The sequence below is a fragment of the Periplaneta americana genome, chromosome 17, assembly GCF_040183065.1.
Source record: "Periplaneta americana isolate PAMFEO1 chromosome 17, P.americana_PAMFEO1_priV1, whole genome shotgun sequence".
NCBI classification, from domain to species: domain Eukaryota; kingdom Metazoa; phylum Arthropoda; class Insecta; order Blattodea; family Blattidae; genus Periplaneta; species Periplaneta americana.
The window spans coordinates 75,923,554-75,944,162 of NC_091133.1; the positions used below are offsets into that span (position 1 = coordinate 75,923,554).

The window sequence follows — 20,609 nt, forward strand, 5'->3', positions numbered from 1 at the left end:
GATGTTGTTGTGTATAGTTGGGGTGTGATTTTTTTTATTTCAGTTGTATGCTAAAATATCATAGTTACGGAAGTTTCTATTTAGTATTATTTGCCTTTCGGTCTTTTAGAACATATTTCAGTAACAAGATTGTAATTTCGTCGATACATGTGGCGTCAATATGGAAATAATGTGGTTTCAAAACGTAATCACCGTGCAAACAGGGTAGTTATGCTTGCCATATCCAACAAAATGTTCCATTTTTGTGTCAGCTTATTCATCATACAAGGAAGAGATGGTTGGTGACAATCACAAAGTGTTTTTGACAACTTTTTCACAAGTTTGAATCTGATGATCTCTAAGGCAGCAAAATATGTACGCATGTGATATAGTTAGACATGGGCGTATTGGTTTACCACACAACGAAAGAAAAGACCGCGACATGAAACGTGGTGAGAGTGATAGCCGTACGTCATATGCTGGAGTGTCCTGGCTCAAGTGGAAGGATAGAAGGTCCATTCTTTTCCTTTCTAATTATCACGATCCATCTATTGTCGCCACTGTTTCAAGAGAAGAATGGAACAACCACTGAAATTGCTTGCCCACAACTCGTGAAGGACTACAAGAAACATATGGGTTATGTTGACAAAGCTGATATGTTGAAGTCCTCCTACGAGATTGATATAAAATGCAGAAAATAGTGCCACCGCATCTTTTGTCATTTTGTTGATGTCACTGTGACTAATGCCTTCTTGGTATATTCGTTGAGAGGCAAAGGTAGAGAAATGACTGAAGAATTTCAGGTTGGCAGTTGTTGGTCTGGTCGCAGCTAATATTCCAAAACCTAGAGGGAGGAAGACAGTACTAAAACCTGTGCACGACTTCAAGCCAACGGTCTCGTATGAAAAAAAGATTCGACAAGGTGGCACATATGCCTGTGCGTGTATCTTCAAGACGCTGTGTTTATTGTAGCACTAAAGTTCAACCACACGGGAGTAAATGGGCCTGCAACACATGTGAAGTGGCACTTTGACTTAATGAGACCAGAAACTGTTTCCCTTTGTATCATTCACAATAATTCTGAAGGCCTTGTGTTCTGCAGTATTGCATAGTGGTTTTACCATGAAACCACCCATATTCTGTGTCAAAAATGGAAGTTTTTCAAGTTTTTAAAATTTGAGGCACTTCTCTTAGACAAATAAAAGTTTAATTTCTTTGAAAACACAATTTTTTATTTCCCTCCCAAATGCGTGCATCAAAGGGTTAAAAGCTTCCTTTGTTATTACTCTTCTCCTTTTGACTTCCTGACAGTAGCTCATGTTACTAAATATAGCACACGTCATTACCTCAATTACCCCACTTGTAATCCCATTTTTAGCATTTTTTTTACAAAACGTATAAAGCTTGCTCAATGTATGTATTAAACAGAGATGAGGTTAAACTGCATCATAGTCTGAAGTCTTTATTCACTTTAATATGAGGTGATATTGTTGCAAAATAGTTATTGCATAAATGTGGCATAATAAATCTCTGAATTATATTAGAATGAGAATGAAACCTCTACATACTGAGAACAATGGCTATCCATAATGAAATTCCGTCTCTGTGCACCACAAATTGTAGCCTATTTGATTTCGCAACGGAATTCGAGGAAAATCTCGGCCTTGAAAAGTTGATACTCTAGGAATTCTGCGAACGCCACGCCTAGAAAAGAATGCACTACCCCCACAATTCAACTGCCACTTGCAGAACTGTTTGTTTTCATTTCTGTGCATACTGTACACATGTATGGTGTACTCTCGCCTGTGACGCATTTTGCACATGCTTTAATAAACTGAATTTTTTGTAACTTTTTAAATCCGACTCTCGTACCGGGCATTTCGCAGTATTACGCTATTACAGTGTGCAGCAACATTTTAGAGTACAGAGCTTAGGTTTTTTATTATTTCTCTAAATATGTTGCATTTATTGCGGTCATTAGACTTTCCTGAACGCTTTATTCTGGGCTTCTTTTTTTGTCAGTCTACATAGCGCAATATTTTTAGATGGTTGAAACATGTTTGTAGGCCTATTGTTGTAAGATTCAAATACTTCGGCTTCAAAATGGACTACATAGAACTATGTATGCCGCACATAAATGCTTAATATTTCAACAAATGCGCGGCACAATTAACATATGTCCTGAAAATTATATACAAATAAAGCTTAAATCTCGTGAATTAGTGTCACCCCAAACTTTGACTTAAGGATTTAAGAGTTATTCAATAACAGAAATTGATAAAAGAAAGATGCAAACAATAGAAATTAAATATATAACAACAATTAAATGTTTGAATAATTAAAAAAAATGTTCCGGGGCAGGGTATCGATACCGGAACCCTTCGCTTATGGCACCAATGCTCTACCGACTGAGCTACCCCAGGAACTATACACGACATCGTCATAATTTTTTCCTTTATATCCACACAACTCACATGGGTTGACAAGACGTCAGAACCCAACTTTGAGTGCACACAAATTCCGTGTGACTTAAATTGTGGCTTTCTGTTAATGTAGGCCTACTTCCAGTAACGAATACCCGGCCTCGGAACAATTTTTCCTTGAAATTATTCAAACCTGCTTTACAGGGAGCTTTACCTGAAAGTTAGATGTGCATAATTAAATGTTTGTTTATTAGTCTGGCCCAACATACGGGGTTGTCTTGCGACACAGAATAACTCACAATAAAATTTAAAATAAAAATAATATGAATAAGTTTCAAACAAAATAAATTAAGGCATATACTAGTAGAGTCAGAAAGTACCGGAACGTCGGGTGGCAACGTTATGCTCTATAGGCAACTTCTCTGCTTGTCCGTGTGGTATGTGATCTACTCTCCAGGCGTAGAGACTCAGTGCGGCTGCGCATAAGAATGGGGAAGACTAACGTAGCCGGAAACCAATCGAAATAAAGTACAGCTCTCAGCTTCGTTTAGTGAAGACGTGGAATATAGTGCAGATTTCCGCTTCGTTTAGTTTACTTATATGTACAGCTGGGGGGAACACGTTACTGATAACCGCGTAAAAAGCTTGGAGAGCATTACACTTTGTGATATTTATTTATTTAATCTGACACGATTAAGGCCATAAGGCCTTCTCTTCCATCCTACCTGATAGCAAATATATGTACAAAAAAAATACAAACACTGATGAAAATAATACAAATTAAATTAAAGCCCTATAGAGGGTCAACAGAGTCAAAAGAACACTATAGAGCTCTCATCGAGCTAATACAAGAAAAAAGAAAGAAAACAGAGGTAGGAATGATGATAGTGTTAACTGATAATAATAATAACAATAATAATAATAATAATAATAATAATAATAAATACATTACATATTAATTGTTAATTTTACAACAGCATAGTTACAAAATTTACTATATGTCATGGGTTAAGCCGATGTTGCGCAACCTGACAGGTGTTCAACAAGCAATTCCATGAACTAGAATGTGATTTTTTAATTTAAATTTGAATTTTGATATTGTCTGACAGTCTCTGACATGGTCAGGGAGAGAGTTCCAAAGGCGTGGAATAAATATGCTAAAAGATGATGAGTAGAAGGATGTTCTGTGCAGAGGAATAGAGAGAAGGTACATGTTCCAGGTTCGAGGTAGTGAAAGGTAAGAGGGTGTGGAGGTGTGGATGATTTTAAATAGTAATAAGAGAGAGTTGAAGAATCTCCTTTCATTAAGTGGACTCCAAGACAACAATTCTAGTGACGGTGTGACATGATCGAATTTTCTAATGTTACAAACGAAACGAACGCAGATATTGTGAACACGCTGCAGTCTATGGGCAAGATCAGTATTTAGATTCGTGAATAGAGACTCGCAATAATCGAAGTGGGGCATCACTAAAGTTTGGATCAGGTTCTTTTTAAGCTGAGAGGTAAAACGTTGGTTAAGTGTCTGAGGGAATGAATTATGGAAAAAGTTTTCTTACATATGTAGGTCACTTGACTTTGAAAATTTAAATTTGAATCTAAATAGGCCTATAACCCTAAATTTTTTACTGTCTTAATAAATGTAATTGTGGTATTATTTATTTTTGTATTTGATACAGTGATGAGGGTAATAAGAAAAGTCTTTGATAAATTCTAAGAGATTGCATATAAGTCACTAATTCGCCCAATAATCGAATATGATTCCACATATTGGGACCCTTACAGATTAGAACATATTGACATTCTGTAAGATTTATTTCCTAGCCTATACGTAGCTTCGAAGCGTTAAAAAAATAACGAAATAAAAAAGTACACATTTTGAAAATCGCGAAATTCTTAAACGATATTTATTTGCATTTCTTAGCAGACGACTGAATCTTGCGTTACAATAATCGGAAGGTTTGCTTTGCATAATACTGACAAAATGGCTAGGTACTCACACTGCACGTGACGTATGTCGTTTATAAACGTATTCACGACTGAAATGGAACGAAAGACTAAAACTATTCCTTAAGGAACAAGGTCAAAAACAAAGAATTCCTTGTCTTGCAGTGGTCAGGAAGTGAGGTTCAGAATATTGCATTGCCACTGCGGTCACTTCGCTGGCAAACGCCGCTAGTTGCTGCAATGTATGTGTGTGTTGTAAATGCAATTTGCTTTGCAGAGACAGCAACTTCAACTAGTTCGTTGTGCTGGTTGCGGTCCTAGCAGGCGCGAATTTGTTGCTTTGTAAGCTTTACTTTTGTCTTAACCGAGCTTCGAATTCTTGCTCATCGTAAAGTGAAACCATTAGTGACTCATGTATGCAAGTAATTATAATCTGATGCACAGATGTTGTAGATATTTTATCTTAATACGAGTACTTTGAAGTATAAGAATTCTATGACTATAGGAAACTTACATTGGACCTCCTTCATTGTATATTACTAGACTACTAAAACACTCCGACAGATACCATTTAACTCGACAGTAAGTAGTGTGGCACTGGATTTATACACCGTTCTTTAAAATGCATTGTTTTAAAAATTGTCATTGTATACGGTGTGTAGTGACATGTATATTTGTATAGGCCTATGAGAAAATCCAGAAAGCATAATCACTGAAAGAATAGGAATACATAGTATACACTGACATCCAAATAACCATAGACCTCTTAAAAAACAACCAGAACCGAAATGTAATAATAGACGACATTAAACAAAAATACAAACAGCTTGAAGACGACAGATGGACGATTCACATAAAATGGGTGAAGGCTCACATAGGGATCTACGGAAATGAACTGGCAGACGAAATCGTTAAGGAGGCAGCAAAACAAGACAGTCTACAAATTATATACACAAAGATACCGAGAAAGGAAATAATACATCGCATAAAAGTACAGAGCACAGAAAAGTGGCAACTCCAATGGAACCAGACAACAAAAGGAGCAGAAACCAAGCAGTTCTTCCCAATCATCAATGACAGATTAAAAACAAACCTCAGGCCCACACCAAACTTCGCCGCAATAGTCACAGGACACGGCAAAACAAGATCATATCTCCACCGCTTCAAGATAGTACGTTCTCCAATGTGCCCCTGCAACAGAGGGAACCAGACAGTGGACCACATCCTCTACGAATGCCAAGTGATATCGAGTGAAAGAGAGAAACTAGTGAATAGTGCTCTAAAACGTGAAAACTGGCCTGTGTCAATAAAGAACTATGGAAACTGTTTTATACAATTTGTAAATTCAATAGACTTTGAGAAACTGAATCATATATAGATAAAGAAAGGACATGTTAGGCTAGGCTAAGTATTTAATATTGATTGTAAAATGTTTAGATAGGCATGTAGTGTTACCCACGAGTAACGGAGCATGCCGATTATGTGTATTAAAATTAATAAAAATAATACCCAGTGTATGTATGTATGTATTTGCGTATGTGTGTATGTATGCATATATGTATGTATGCATGTCTATGTGTCGGAAGGATGGATGTGAGTAGGTGCCTATGTGTGGTTGGATTATTATTATTATTATTATTATTATTATTATTATTATTATTATTATTATTATTATTATTATTATTATTATTATTATTAGGAAAGTTCAGGATAACACAGAGGGTTTGGAATTGAACGGGTTACATCAGCTTCTTGTCTATGCGGATGACGTGAATATGTTAGGAGGAAATCCACAAACAATTAGGGAAAACGCGGTAATTCTTGTTGAAGCAAGTAGACTGATAGGGTTGGAAGTAAATCCCGAAAAGACTAAGTATATGATTATGTCTCGTGACCAGAATATTGTACGAAATGGAACTATAAAAATTGGATATTTATCCTTCGAAGAGGTGGAAAAATTCAAATATCTTGGAGCAACAGTAACAAATATAAATGACACTCGGGAGGAAATTAAACGCAGAATAAATATGGAAAATGCCTGTTATTATTCGGTTGAGAAGCTTTTGTCATCTAGTCTTCTGTCAAAAAGTCTGAAAGTTAGAATTTATAAAACAGTTATATTACCGGCTGTTCTGTATGGTTGTGAAACTTTGACTCTCACTTTGAGAGAGGAACAGAGATTAAGGGTGTTTGAGAATAAGGTGCTTAGGAAAATATTTGGGGCTAAGAGGGATGAAGTTACAGGAGAATGGAGAAATTACACAACGCAGAGCTGCACGCATTGTATACTTCACCTGACATAATTAGGGACATAAAATCCACACGTTTGAGGTGGGCAGGACATGTAGCACGTATGGGCGAATCCAGAATGCATATAGTGTGTTAGTTGGGAGGCCGGAGGGAAAAAGACCTTTGGGGAGGCCGAGACATAGATGGGAAGATAATATTAAAATGGATTTGAGGGAGGTAGGATATGATGGTAGAGACTGGATTAATCTTGCTCAGGATAGGGACCAATGGCGGGCTTATGTGAGGGCGGCAATGAACCTACGGGTTCCTTAAAAGCCAGTAAGTAAGTATTATTGTTATTATTATTATTATTATTATTATTATTATTATTATTATTATTATTATTATTATTATTATTATTATTATTATTATTATTATTATTCTCAATGCTGAGGTTTTACTCGGTCGAAAAACTCAAAGACAACATTTAACAAATTTAATATATTACAAATATAATTTAGGAAAGAACAACAGTAGCAGACGAAACTTCTGGTAGAAACAACACCACTAGACCACGTCATCTTAGCCCGGAATACTTCTATCACATAGACACCGGCCGTGAAAGCCTACACTCTAAAATACTAACAGCATGATTCCAGAAGAGGTGGAAATCTTGACCAATTGTAAAAGCCTGTGAAATTTTTATATGAAATTTAATTCTATACAGAATGCGAAATAATTACGATAAAATATCAATAATATCAATAGTAATAATAATAATAATAATAATAATAATAAAAATAATAATAATAATAATAATAATAATAATAATAATGAAATGGAATGAGAATAATTCGGTGACTACGAGTATGTTGTATAAAATGCATTAGAAATTTTAAGTGCACTAATAAGAGAGTAAAATCATATGTGAAATAATGTCGCACATAGTGAATTGGAGAGTTGATCTCCGTTTAACACTACATCTTCTCTTGTGTTACAAATAATGCAGCTGTATCAGTGGCGAAGTTCACCACTGATGCACGTGCTTGTGTTTGCTTTGGTTATTCAGTGACCACATTCCCCAACCCTTCCTTCATGCCCGCTTACCTATGTCCAATTACAAGAGACATACCCCATGTTCCAGAAAGCAAGTCTTACACAGACATAGTGTTGCTAAATTTCTGGAAGGAGATACAGAGACTTTCAAGTTTTGACACCACAATGAATCAGCAGATCAATAATATTGCTTTACTGTTTGGTTACCTGCTTTGCTTTTTATGTTGGGAGATTGCACTAATAAAGGATATATTTTTGTGTCAGTTATTAACAGAATTACTGATATTATTAACTTAAATTATTAAGATAAATTAATACATTTTACTTGCGTGTAATCCTCATCCTTTTCTTATTAGAACATATCATCTCATAAAATACAAATTTCATCGTAATTGAAATATTTGTACAACTCTTTTAATGGATCACCTGAAGATCTATTTTGCTTAACCATGCATGCAGTATTCATAGCAGAAATGTAACCCTCTCAATGAATGCATTTTATGGAAATAGACTCAAAATAAATATCAATTAGAATAAAATATTGTATAATTTTTATACATCAATCAGTCGGTAATGTACAGCCGCGATACTTATAGTACCCATATTTGTTTTAAACTCTTCTCTACAAAAACTAGAGACCATAGCGATCCGAGATATTATCTATATTAAAGTTATCACCGATACAAATGGTTAGCTATTCCTAGAATGTTTAGAAACACAGGTTTTCTTCAAGGGATATGAAATCCATTAAGATCATAACGTCTCCATCACCGAAGTAGAACCACTTAAAACATCTTAAAACAAATTTATACTAAAAGTGGCCTTCGTTAGAGATTAGTGGCCTTACGTTCGAGATTAGGGACAGGTTGGATTACATTAGGTAATGCTATGTTTGATTAGGTTATGATATGTTCAGTTAGGTGTACAGTACATTATTCACCCACAACTCACCCAACTATACATCGCTCTAAAAGCATAACCTTCACATTTCTCCATAATGGGTGACATTGAAATCTCGTATATTACATCACATTAAGAACATATGGCTCTCTTCTTCACTCTCGACAAATTTTGGTATGTAAGTAAGGTATGTATCTGGGCGAGTTGGGTGGGCACAGAACTCTCCTATTAATCACATTTAATCTCCACAACTCCAAACTAAAAGTGCTAGCGATTTCCCATATTTTCTTGGGGAATGTTTTCTAGTGGCGCATACACACTAAACCTTTATCAAACATTATTTTAAAAGCGCATCTACATCATTCCGATTGTTTTTGTTTTTCGCCGCGAAAGAGGTAGTTCAAGTTATCTAACGCCTTTTGTAACCCCACCAAAAGCATGTCTCTTTATCACATTTTTCATGTCTTCATCGGACCATTTTGCATGTGGAAGATTTTTGGAACAAAAGGAAAAAAAAAAAAAATGTACTGCTTCGGGAAAACCGTGCCTAGTTGTATAAGACTATAGCAACCATCACACCAGATACATTGAAGCTAACATGGACTAAATCTAAGAATAACCTACAGAAACCTCCTTTCTTTAAAATTGATATTGTCTATATAATACTTAAATTGTAGTTCGCAGAAAAGTGATAAAATGTAATACTGATCTACTGAATTTGTCTTTTTTTTTAACATTTGAAGTCGATTATTTGAAAAAGAAACTCTTATTTCTACTACAAGTGTGTGAGTTTTTAACAATAAACTTACTATTCTTACAGGTGTGCGCGGGAATGGACCACCTCAGCTGCTGGAGGACATAGAGAATCTTGTGCTGACGGAAGGCACGCCTGTGGGAAAGGTGGTATTCACCGTGAGGGCAACGGACCCAGAGGGCTCTCCTGTGCGCTATGGCATTGTGGGAACAGACCGGTTTGGTGTGGACAAGGACACTGGTGAAGTCAGCGTCATCCATCCCTTGGACAGAGAGGTAAGTACGAATAAATCATGATGCAGCCATTTTCAACTCCGCCAGCTGCCCCCAGAGACCTTCTCCGCTATGAGCCTTGTTACATCATACATCGCTTTACGTTGTGAGTGATTATCCTGTTTTAATGTTATTTCCCAAAAGGGATTTCAGCCATAGAACAGCGGTGAGCAGATGAAATGTTGTCATAAACTCATAAGCTTTCTGATTCATCGATGAGGTAATGGTCGACACCTGATTTTCATCAAGTCGTTATTAAAATCGCCAGGAAATTTGTAGGAACTCATCGGGACCATTCTTAAAACAGTGTAAGAACTTCAGCGGATTCCAAAACTGAGAGTTCTGATAGCTTATACATGCGGGTCTTGTGATTGGCTGTCTTGTGTTGACTTTGTAGATAACCTTGAAATGTACTGATATAAGACTCAAATGCATTATTAATTTTGGTAATAGGATGTTTATATTCTTCTGAAACTGTTAGCAACCTTTAATAAACGGTAACTTCCCTGTGCTTTTGTCAAAATGACTTCTGCATGACTAGTCCCGTTTTAAAAATTAGATTATGGTTTATTTAACGACGCTCGCAACTACAGAGGTTATATCAGCATCGCCGGTGTGCCGAAATTTTGTCCCGCAGGAGTTCTTTTACATGCTAGTAAATCTACTGACATTAGCCTGTCGCATTTAAGCATATTTAAATGCCATCGACCTGGGGCGGGATCGAACCCGCAACCTCGAGCGCTATACCGACTACGCTACCCAGGCCGACAGTCCCGTTTTTGTTCTCAGTGTCTCAATTGTTAGTAGTATCAATTCATGTCATTTACTCTGGAATTAATTTATTTGTAGATGATGGATATGGATGAAATTCGTTCAGTAACATGAGAGAAATCAATTTACACAGACAGACGAATTGCAAAACACAGCTTTTCCTGTATCAGGGATGCTAAAAGAGTGCATTTCTTTAAATATCTCGAAATTAAATTGTCGTCATAGCAAAAACGATTTATAACGTACGAGATATTTCAAGGCTATGGATCGGTAAAAATATCGAGAAAAAGAAACATTAAAAATGGAAAATTTGTTTTTAACTCTAAAGATTAAAATAATGTTTCAGTTTTCTAAATCTGTGCTTATTTTGGCCCTATGACAATTTGAAGCCCCTCATGACGAATGTAAAGAACCAGCTCGTGCGTGGAATTGCACCCCTTGAAACTGGCATTCAGCTGTCATTCTGACAGACTTTGTTCTTCATTCTAATTAATTTTACTCTTCGTTCAGTTCATATTTCACGTTGTTATGTAGAAGAAAAATGTATATGGTAGACTTGTATAAGAAGGAAGGATATCGATAGTATATATCATAATATAGGCCTACATGCTGTACTTTGATGCTCGTTTTCTCGATTTTCCAATTTTCAACATTTTGTGACATTCAAAATGCTCTAATGAATGCAGTTTTCCTCCAATCTCAGTGAAATTTTCCAGAGAAGTCCACAAAAGCATGTGAAGTATTACTGACGCCAGCGTTCCTGGCGTGTGTCCTTGAGTACAATTCACAATCTGCGAGCATCTGTTGAAAATGTAGCTGGAAATGGTACGGCCTCTTATACACGTCACGTCAGCAATCTACTAATACCAACCACATTTGTCAGTCTTACCGCCCAGACTGTGGCAAAAGTAAGATACTCGCACTTAAGTTTCCCTGCGCTAGCGTTCCTACGGTGTGTCCTTGAGTACAGTGTCCAGTCAGTGAGTTTCTGTTGTCACTGCAGCTGAGAATGTTACCTCCTCCTAAAGACACGTCACATCAACAATCTGCCAATATCGCCCATATACTGCTACAATGGTAAGATACTCGCACTTAAGGTTCCCATTACTTATTTCACTTGCCAAAAACGGTGGCGCGGCCTATAAACTGACACATGTGTTTTCTTCTCCTATTGAAAGTATTCAAATGACCATGTCTCGAGGATGTGGTAAGTTAAAAAAAAAATGAAAAAATTAACAACTAAAAGGGTAAATATTTTTTTCCTGAAGAAGTAATTAGAAAGGTGTGAAACGCATGTGTCATATTTTACATTTATCTGTCAGGAATAAATTAAATATAAATTTAAAGAAACATTATATGAACTTTGAAAATTGGGACAGTATTATAATTCAGTATTAAAAAACAAAACAACAATTAATTATAAGTAAACTAATTGGAATATCAAACTGAAAATTTATGTATTGTATGTCCACGTAGTAACAAATGAGCAGTTCAGAGCAGAAGTGATATAAGTCAAAAATGGGTAATGAGGGTTAAAGTAAACATTATGTAAAATACAGCGCAAAGAGCAATCAATATTGAATTTATTTAAAATATTAGTAGTCAGTCAATAGCATGAAAGACATATTAATTGCTACTTTGCGCTGTATTTTACAGAATCTTTACTTTAAACCTCATTACTCAATTTTGACTTACACCACTTCTACTCTGAACGGCTCAAATATGTGGTAAAAGTTTCAGATAATTAATGTAAAATGTACAAGTTAAAAATTTCACAGATCCATAGCCTTAAACGCGAATTCGGCGACTATAGACGAGCATTTTTGTCTATGAAAGAAGTTCGGTGTAGTACGCTGATATCTACTATATTCGAAGAAGTTTTGTGGAGCGTATTTAATTAACTCCTCTCTGAAGACAATAAGTAATTTACGACTTTCAATAACTCCAACTCCGAGAGTACGCTCAACTCACCTGCTAAAGAGACCCGCACTCGTCCTTGCCTTCGAGATTCCTAGCGGACGCAAATTACATTTCAAACGTCTACAATGTTGAGACACGTGTGGAGTTCATACCGCTGTTGCAGGCACCCAAAAGGAGCAGTGGATTGTTTGATACCATTGGCTCCCCTTCTAGTTAGGTGAACCTGTTGTTCCTGCCTGCTGAATACGTAATTAATTCTAGTCAATCGCCTACACGGTTCTGCCGACCCGCGGAGTATCGGAGTTGAGCAGGAGGGCGCAGACAGGCGGTCGGCGTGCCAGCTGAATCATTAAAACCTCTGCGTCGAGCAAATCTTGCAGTTATGTATGAGCCCTTGTTTTCATAGGCTAGGATCACGAGAGGCTCATGTTATGCCGGAATTTGAAAAGCCGCTCAGGGAGGTCTTATCCATGTCGGTGTATATACAATATTTTGGGAAGAAATCAGTAACGCTGCTTGTCTGTCATGTTAGAATCTAGTGAACTCTAAAATAAACAGTGTCAGTGAAATTACGAAGTTTTTTTTTTGTTTATCTCAACGTAAATGCTGATCTATAATAATTCCTAAATATTTGACTTGTGTGGAAGATGACAGATGTGGATAATTACAATAATTTTTGTTAATTTTATTCATTACATGAAATATTATGTATTACTAAATGATAATTATTCATAGGTGGAGGTAAACCTTTCGTTGTTATAGAAAATGGAATATAGGTAGTTTTATTAGTATTTAAGGACAGGAGATTAGAGTCAAGCCAATTTTTCACTACGTTAATTCCATTGCTAGCATTTAAATAAGTGTTATTCCAATTTTTCCCATTAAATGTTAGTAGACTACAGTATCAGCTGCAAAAGAAAATATATTACCACCATATTTCTTTACATCTAATTTCAACAAATTATTAATATATATTATAAATAAGATTGGTCCTAATACTGTACCTTGTGGAATTTCAATATCGATCAATTTATAATTGCTGTTATATTTGTCAATTTTGACTTTTTGATATCTGTTTCCTAAATATGAACGAAAAAGTTTGAGTACAACTCTTCTAATACCAATGTTTTCTCACATTTAATAGCATGTAATTTCTTGCTTTGACAAACAATTTATTAATCATGCCATTCAAACACCCTCCGTGCGAGGACGGACCCAGTCCGTGCCCTCCCCTCAAGAGGAACTAATAGAATAGAATGCCATACAAGATTTCTCGGACGCAGGAACTAGCTGTTGTAAATACGCTAAAAAGTATTTATTTAGTTTCAAATAATGCTCATTCATTTACAATAATTATTTCATCAGTCTATGGAAAGTAATAATACTTATTCTACTAAATGGGAGAGTTTGTCGATATTTCTTGATTTGAAAAAAGCGTTTGATACAGTTAAACACGATATCCTTCTTTCAAAATTAGAAAACATTGGTATTAGAGGAGTTATACTCGAACCTTTTTGTTCATATTTAGAAAATAGATATCAAAAAGTCAAAATTGACAATTATAATACCAATTATAAATTGATCGATATTGGAATTCCACAAGGTGCAATATTAGGACCAATCTTATTTATATATTTTTTTATTATTTCAGTAGGTAATTTTACGGCGCGTTATCTACGCATGGTAATGGCGGTGAAATGAGTCCGGGGTTCAGCACCGAAAGTCACCCAGGATTTGCTTATATTGGGTTGAGGGAAAACCCCGGAAAAAACCTCAACCAGGTAACTTTTTCCGACCGGGAAAGATAATAAATAAAATAAAATAAAATATTATCTATATATAGACTATATAATTTGTTGAAAATTGATCTAAAGAAATATCGTGGTAATATATTTTCTTTTGCAGGTGATACTGTACTAACATTTAATGGGGGAAAATTGGGGTAACACTTATTTAAATGCTAGCAATGGAATTAACGTAGTGAAAAATTGGCTTGACTCTAATATCCTGTCCTTAAATACTAATAAAACTACCTATATTCCATTTTCTTTAACAACGAAAGATTTACCTCTAGCTACGAATAATTATCACTTAGTAATACATAATATTTCATGTAATCAATTAACAAATAATTATCGTAATTGCCCACATCTAACACCTTCCACACAAGTCAAATATTTAGGAATGATTATAGATCAGCATTTACGCTGAGATAAACAAATTGATTTTATGTGTACAAGTATAAGAAAGACAATTTATAAATTCATAATACTTCGAAATTTTAACACTAAAGAGGCATTCAGAACAATATTTTTAGCTTTAGTACAATCAGTAATACAATATGGTATAATAAATTGGGGTGGAGTAGCATCGTCTGTACTTAATCCATTAATTTTATTATACAGAAAATTAATAAAAATTTGTCTAACCAAAAATATGGATTACCCAAGACATTTATAAATATAATTTACTAACTTACTACCACAGAAATCAAATAAAACATAAATCTAATCGACATGAATATCGTACTCGAAGATAAAAGTCTACTTTCCCATTAATTGAGCCTAAATGTCATACAAGTACAGCTCTTAAACATGGTGCTAGTTTCTGCCCAAGACTTTATAATAAAATTACGAACCATTTTTCAAATTTGAAATATTTTAAAATTGAAGCTTTTAAAAAATATATAAAATTATTCACGATATAGCCTATAATATTAATAAATGTGTGTATTTTTTACCTTTTATTTCTGTTTACTATACTCATGTTTTTATTGAATACCACTGGCTTCTGTCTGATTGTCAATTTATATTAAATGTGTTTTTTTTCTTTTTCTTTTTCTTTTTCTTATTTCCTTTTCTTTTTTTTTTTTTTTTGCTCTTGTGTGTTATTTATTGGCATGAATTAAGTTACTTACTGTATTTAGTAAATTGTCCTTGTAAATTTTATGTTATATTCTTGACTAAGACCACACCGTACACGAGCCTGGCTCTTACGATAATTATTAAATAAGTATATAATAATTTTAAATCTTAAGACATATCAACTTGCAAATGTTTATTTGCTACGTAATAACAATATGAACGTTTTCGCCGTTTAGGGCATCTTCAGATATAACAAAAAACATATAATCTGGACCTGTAACAGTAAATTATGCAAATGACAAAGATTAGAAAACAATATATGTAATACATAAGATTCATGAGCTATATGTAAATGTGACATAATGCAAGATGAATATAGAGATAATCTTTGGATTTTAAAATTAGACTAGACGAATATTTTATACATATAGCTCATGTTACAATTAAATATACAATGGTTAAAATTTGTCAATGATGTTAAAATTTAAGCTCATGAATCTTATGTATTACATATATTGTTTTCTATTCTTTGTCATTTGCATAATTTACTGTTATAGGTCCAGATTATATGTTTTTGTTATATCTGAAGATGACCTAAACGGCGAAAACGTTCATATTGTTATTACATAGCAAATAAACATTTGCAAGTTGATATGTCTTAAGATTGAAATTTATTATATACTTATTTAATAATTTACCAGGCATATTGATATATAAAATGAATTGTAAAATCTTACGATAATGGCTAGGAACATTTTTGTTTTATAATTTTAATTTGTACTCACTAGCTAGCTAGTTAAATAAATTAAATTAAATCAATTTAAATATGTAGGCACAGTATCACAAGTGGTGCTGGTACTTACGTCACTTCTTGCTTTCTCTTTTAAGCGCTTAAATCTCAGTAAATGTTTTAAAGTAAATCCTGAAATTCCTGCAAGCCCTGAAACTCAACATTCGATGGCTGGAATAAACATACAGACCTATGCCATTCAATAAGAAGAGAAAGACATTCGGCCCATACAGTAGCTCTACCGCATGCACAAGATCCATTTGTTTATGAATAAATATAAATAAGGGGGTAGTTCTGTGCCTGGTCCTCTTCCCCCATTACTCTGTTCTCATGTTTTGGTAACAGACGTCATCCAACAACGCTTGGGGAGACCTTTATTGGAGAAGTGTAGGGACATATCGATTCATAATCTCTCTGATCCAGTCCCGACTGTGGTTGATCCCCGTTACATTCCAGTAATACGAGGTTCACAAAATTGAAAATGAGCATAAATTATACTGAGACATTTACGAGGAGCCAATGATTTAGTTATGAAATGCTGAGTATTAGTAGGGTTACCGTATTATTCGTTTCTCAGACCTAAATTTCAGAACCGTTTAAGCATTTCTAAAATACAAAAAAATCATCGGTTTTTCGACTACGACAAAAAAAGAATATCTATAATCCTACCATTCCATATTACCTCAAAAGTACCAGCTCGAGGAGCTTGAAGTAATCGGACTTCTGGTTAGAGCAAGAGGTACCGCTACTCTCTTCATGAAAGTTGTGTTTAAGAGGCTTGGAATACCTACATCTATTATTCCGATTGTAACTTTAGCTGCATTGAAAGAGTCAATTGCTCTCCTGAAGCATCACCTATATTCGAAATTAGCATTCTTTACTTTTTTGTAACACTTGCATCTCTAAAACTAGGTATATTTCCACCAATCACAAAATGTATTTGCAGCTATGTACTTGTAGGAGCTTTATTGTCAAAACAAAATTAATGGTTCACTAAACTTGTAAACATTTATATGGTTAAGTATTCTTTGTCCCTTGTGGCAGCTCACGAATAGTGAGAAGATTTCTAAATTTCATTATTTATTTCATTTTGTTTTACTTGATTTTCAGCGATGCACGCATTAAATAAAATTCTAATAGTCATCGACAATTTTGCACGTTTTAGTTACCGTAGTTAAATTGTTGCTTTTCTAGCAAATAGGTTTTGATTAAAATTTGCATGTTCTTGAGAGCAGTCTAGCCGGTGTTTGTTCAATCTTCGATAGAAGGTTATTTATTGTTTGTACTGTACATAGTGTAGTGAGTTTATTGCATAAACAAATGCTGTGCATTGAAGGATAAAACAAAATTGTACTATAAATGCACTCTACTTTGCAAATTACTGCCTCCAACTTGAAAAAAAGAGCAGAAAACAATATTTACTCTTAAAACTGAATAATGTTATTAGTAAATGTGATAATGATCATCTGGTTTATGTATGTTAGAATGATTTCTGTGTTTTTTCACTGCTTGTTATGATAATATTAGCAAGAGGACGTTACTATACAACTTGAAACTTAATTTGTGGGATCCACGTCACTAGGGGGGGGAGGACATATCAGAACAATGTAAAAATGCTGTATGAATATATGTCCGTTTGTACCGCGTTTCCGTGTTATCGGTACAGTTCTGTTGCAGTAATGATAAAGGGGCTTAGCATTACAGGAAATGCTTAAAATGACCTCCTATGGCTTAGTGCAATCATGCAGTCGTCGTCGTGTAGAATCCTGCACTCTTTCAAATGTATCAGGTGTTTGTAGAATTCGTTGGCAGCCATCTTATATACGCTGACGAAGTATTTCAAGCTCGAATGGGTTCTGAGTACACAAGTTCTTTCAAATGGTCCCTCAAATAAAAATCCAAACATGTGTTGAATGAACTATTTCCTAACAAATGGATAGGACGTGTAGGACCCACTCGATGGCCTGCACGTTCCCCAGACTTAAATCTGCTGGATTTTTATTTGAAAGAGTGCAAAATTCTACATGACGACTGTATGCTTACATTCAAGGCACAGAGGTTCATTTTGAGCATTTCCTGTAATGATAAGTCTATCGTCACCGCAACAGAACTGTACCGATAACTCGGAAACGCGGTACAAATTGACACATGTTCATATAGCCGTTTTTCATTGTTTTGGTGTTCCCTCCTCCCTGGTGATGTGAATTCCACATAGATTATTAAAATTCACTCTGTTAAGTGATTGACTATAATTTGTACCAGTTAACTCTAGAAAAAAGCCAGAATGGTAAGCAGTAGAAAAGCTGTGCTATTTGTTAGAGAACTAGATATTATTGTTGATGACTTTATTGTTTGATGGAATAGGTCTTTAAAATATGCATGAAGATGCAGAGTACCAACGTTTGTAGGACATAATGTTGCGAAAGAATGATATCAGTACATGAAGAGCTATTTTACTGGGTGGGTTGAATTGTTAAAGTTATTACCATAAAGTACTATTTTGCCATATCGATACGTAATGCATTGTTAATTGTGTTATACAATTTGTGACATGTATACAATATTATGATGGTGTTACAGGCAGGAGAGATTTTTTGAAAAAAGTTCTAGGCAGAGAGAAGTGTGTAAAATAGATGTAATAAATGCAACTTTTTTTGAATTCCCCCATTTTTTAAATTATGAAATACAAAGTTAACGTTCATTTATCCGTAAATACGTTTATTGAGGCTTATACAGGATAGGGCGGAAGAGTCTCCGTGCTTCCTGGGCCTGTATACTAGAAGAAAGTGAAATAGTCAACATTACTTTTCAGTCGCTTTTAATCTCCTACAAGGATCATGTACTCAGTTGTAGGCCTACAGGATGCTAAGTACTAGACTCGGAATTCGCTTTTGTTGTTAAATATTCGGCCTTCACTTGGAATTGAACCTGGGTCTTCTTATTGGTAGCCCGTCGCTCTGACGAGTAAAATATCTAATCCAGAAAGAAATGCACTTTTGTCTTCTCTATTGAAACCTTCTTTTTTAAGTAGGTTATTTTACGACGCTTTATCAACATCTTAGGTTATTTAGCGTCTGAATGAGATGAAGGTGAAATGAGTCCGGAGTCGAGCACCGAAAGTCACCCAGCATTTGCTCATATTGGGTTAAGGGAAAACCCCAGAAAAAACCTCAACCAGGTAACTTGTCCCGACCGGGAATCGAACACAGGTCACCTGGTTTCGCGGCCAGACGCGCTAACCATTACTCCACAGTTGTGGACGAAACTTTCGTTAACATTGATTATTTTGCCCTAATAATATGTGATCGAATGGTTACCATTAGATTCAAAATTGGCAAATTCAAACAACCGATGATGATGGTTGTACGAGAATGATACAAAAAAATCCTTGGCATGTCTATCGTCAGAAAAAAATATCGGCTGAGAGACTAACATCGTAGAGTTACGGAGGATAAAAAATTCTTTCCCCGAACGAGAGGTATCCAGGCAAAATGTGTCTTATATTTCTCAACCATTTCAAATTCAACCCTGTTAATTATTAATCAGTTGATTGGTTAGTTTGCTGGTTCGAGGTTGGTTGTTTGGTTCGTTGAATTGGTTGATTGTTTGATTGATTTATTTGGTTGGTTGATGGATTTGTTGGTTGGTTTGATTGTTTCTTTCGTTCTCGCTTGGGTTGGTTGTTCCTTTTGATTTGTTGGTTTGTTTGTTGGTTGGTTTGATTATTTGATTAGATTGGTTTGTATCATTTATTTCTTTGTTTCAAGTTACTTTCGTAGATTGGTTCGTTTTTAATAGGGTGATAGGGTGGTGTGGTTCATTGGATTGGTTGGTGGATTGATTTGGTTGGTAAGTTTATTTGATTTGGTGGGTTGGTTGGATTGAGTGGTGTTTTAGGTGAGCTGGATTAGTGTGTTAGGTGGGTTGGATTGGTTGATTTGTTTGGTTTTATGGGTTGGATTGGTTGGTGGGTTAGTTAAATTAGGTGGTGAATTGGTTGGGTTGGTTGATATTGGTTGGTTCGGTTGATGGGTTTATTTGATTTGCTAGGTTATATAAGTTGGGTACGGAGTGGTTTGGATGTTGTATTCTTCTTGGTTGGTGAATTTTTTTGATTAGGTGGTTTGTATTGGTTGGTTGTTTGAATTGGGTGATGAGTTGGTTTGGTTGGTTTACTTTTTTGGTGAATTGTTTTGGTTACTGGGTTAAATTGGTTAGTGGTTTGGTTGGGTTGGGTGGTGAGTTTGTTTTTGGTTGATTGGATTGGTTGGTTTAGTTGCTTGTTAGCACAAAAAATATGGTGAATGAAGTCCTCGATTTATGTTTCCTCTAACATTTAATCACTGTATGCTCTGCTCTATTACTAGTTCTATGAATTATTTTTAATTTTAGTTAGTTGTAATTTTCGATTTACGAGTAATTAAACATCATTCATTTGAACTGTAGATATTAAGTTTAGTTAGCTTGTAATTTCCTATTTACTTAAAAGAATTTTTATACTGCTGTCAATGTAGTTAGTATATGATTTGTGATTTTCTATTTATTTTACAAATTCATTTGTATTGTTGTTAATTTTAGTTAGCTTGCTCTAAAAAAGTATTTGTACTATTATAGTTAATTTTACTTAGTCTATGATTTGCTGTTTTAAACATTTAACTGTACTGCTGTTATTAATTTTACTTAGTTTGAAAGTTGCTATGTATT

The 20,609-nt window shown here is 34.9% G+C and overlaps 1 protein-coding gene across 1 annotated transcript in view; it reads left to right on the forward strand.

Annotated features, from left to right (window-relative positions):
- The window catches only part of Cad87A (cadherin 87A), a 237,899-nt gene that overhangs the window by 16,616 nt on the left and 200,674 nt on the right, over positions 1–20,609 (forward strand). Inside the window, exon 3 of the mRNA XM_069815945.1 lies at positions 9,355–9,563. Within this exon, the coding sequence (XP_069672046.1) occupies positions 9,355–9,563 (209 nt within the window). The remainder of the gene's footprint in view (positions 1–9,354; positions 9,564–20,609) is intronic.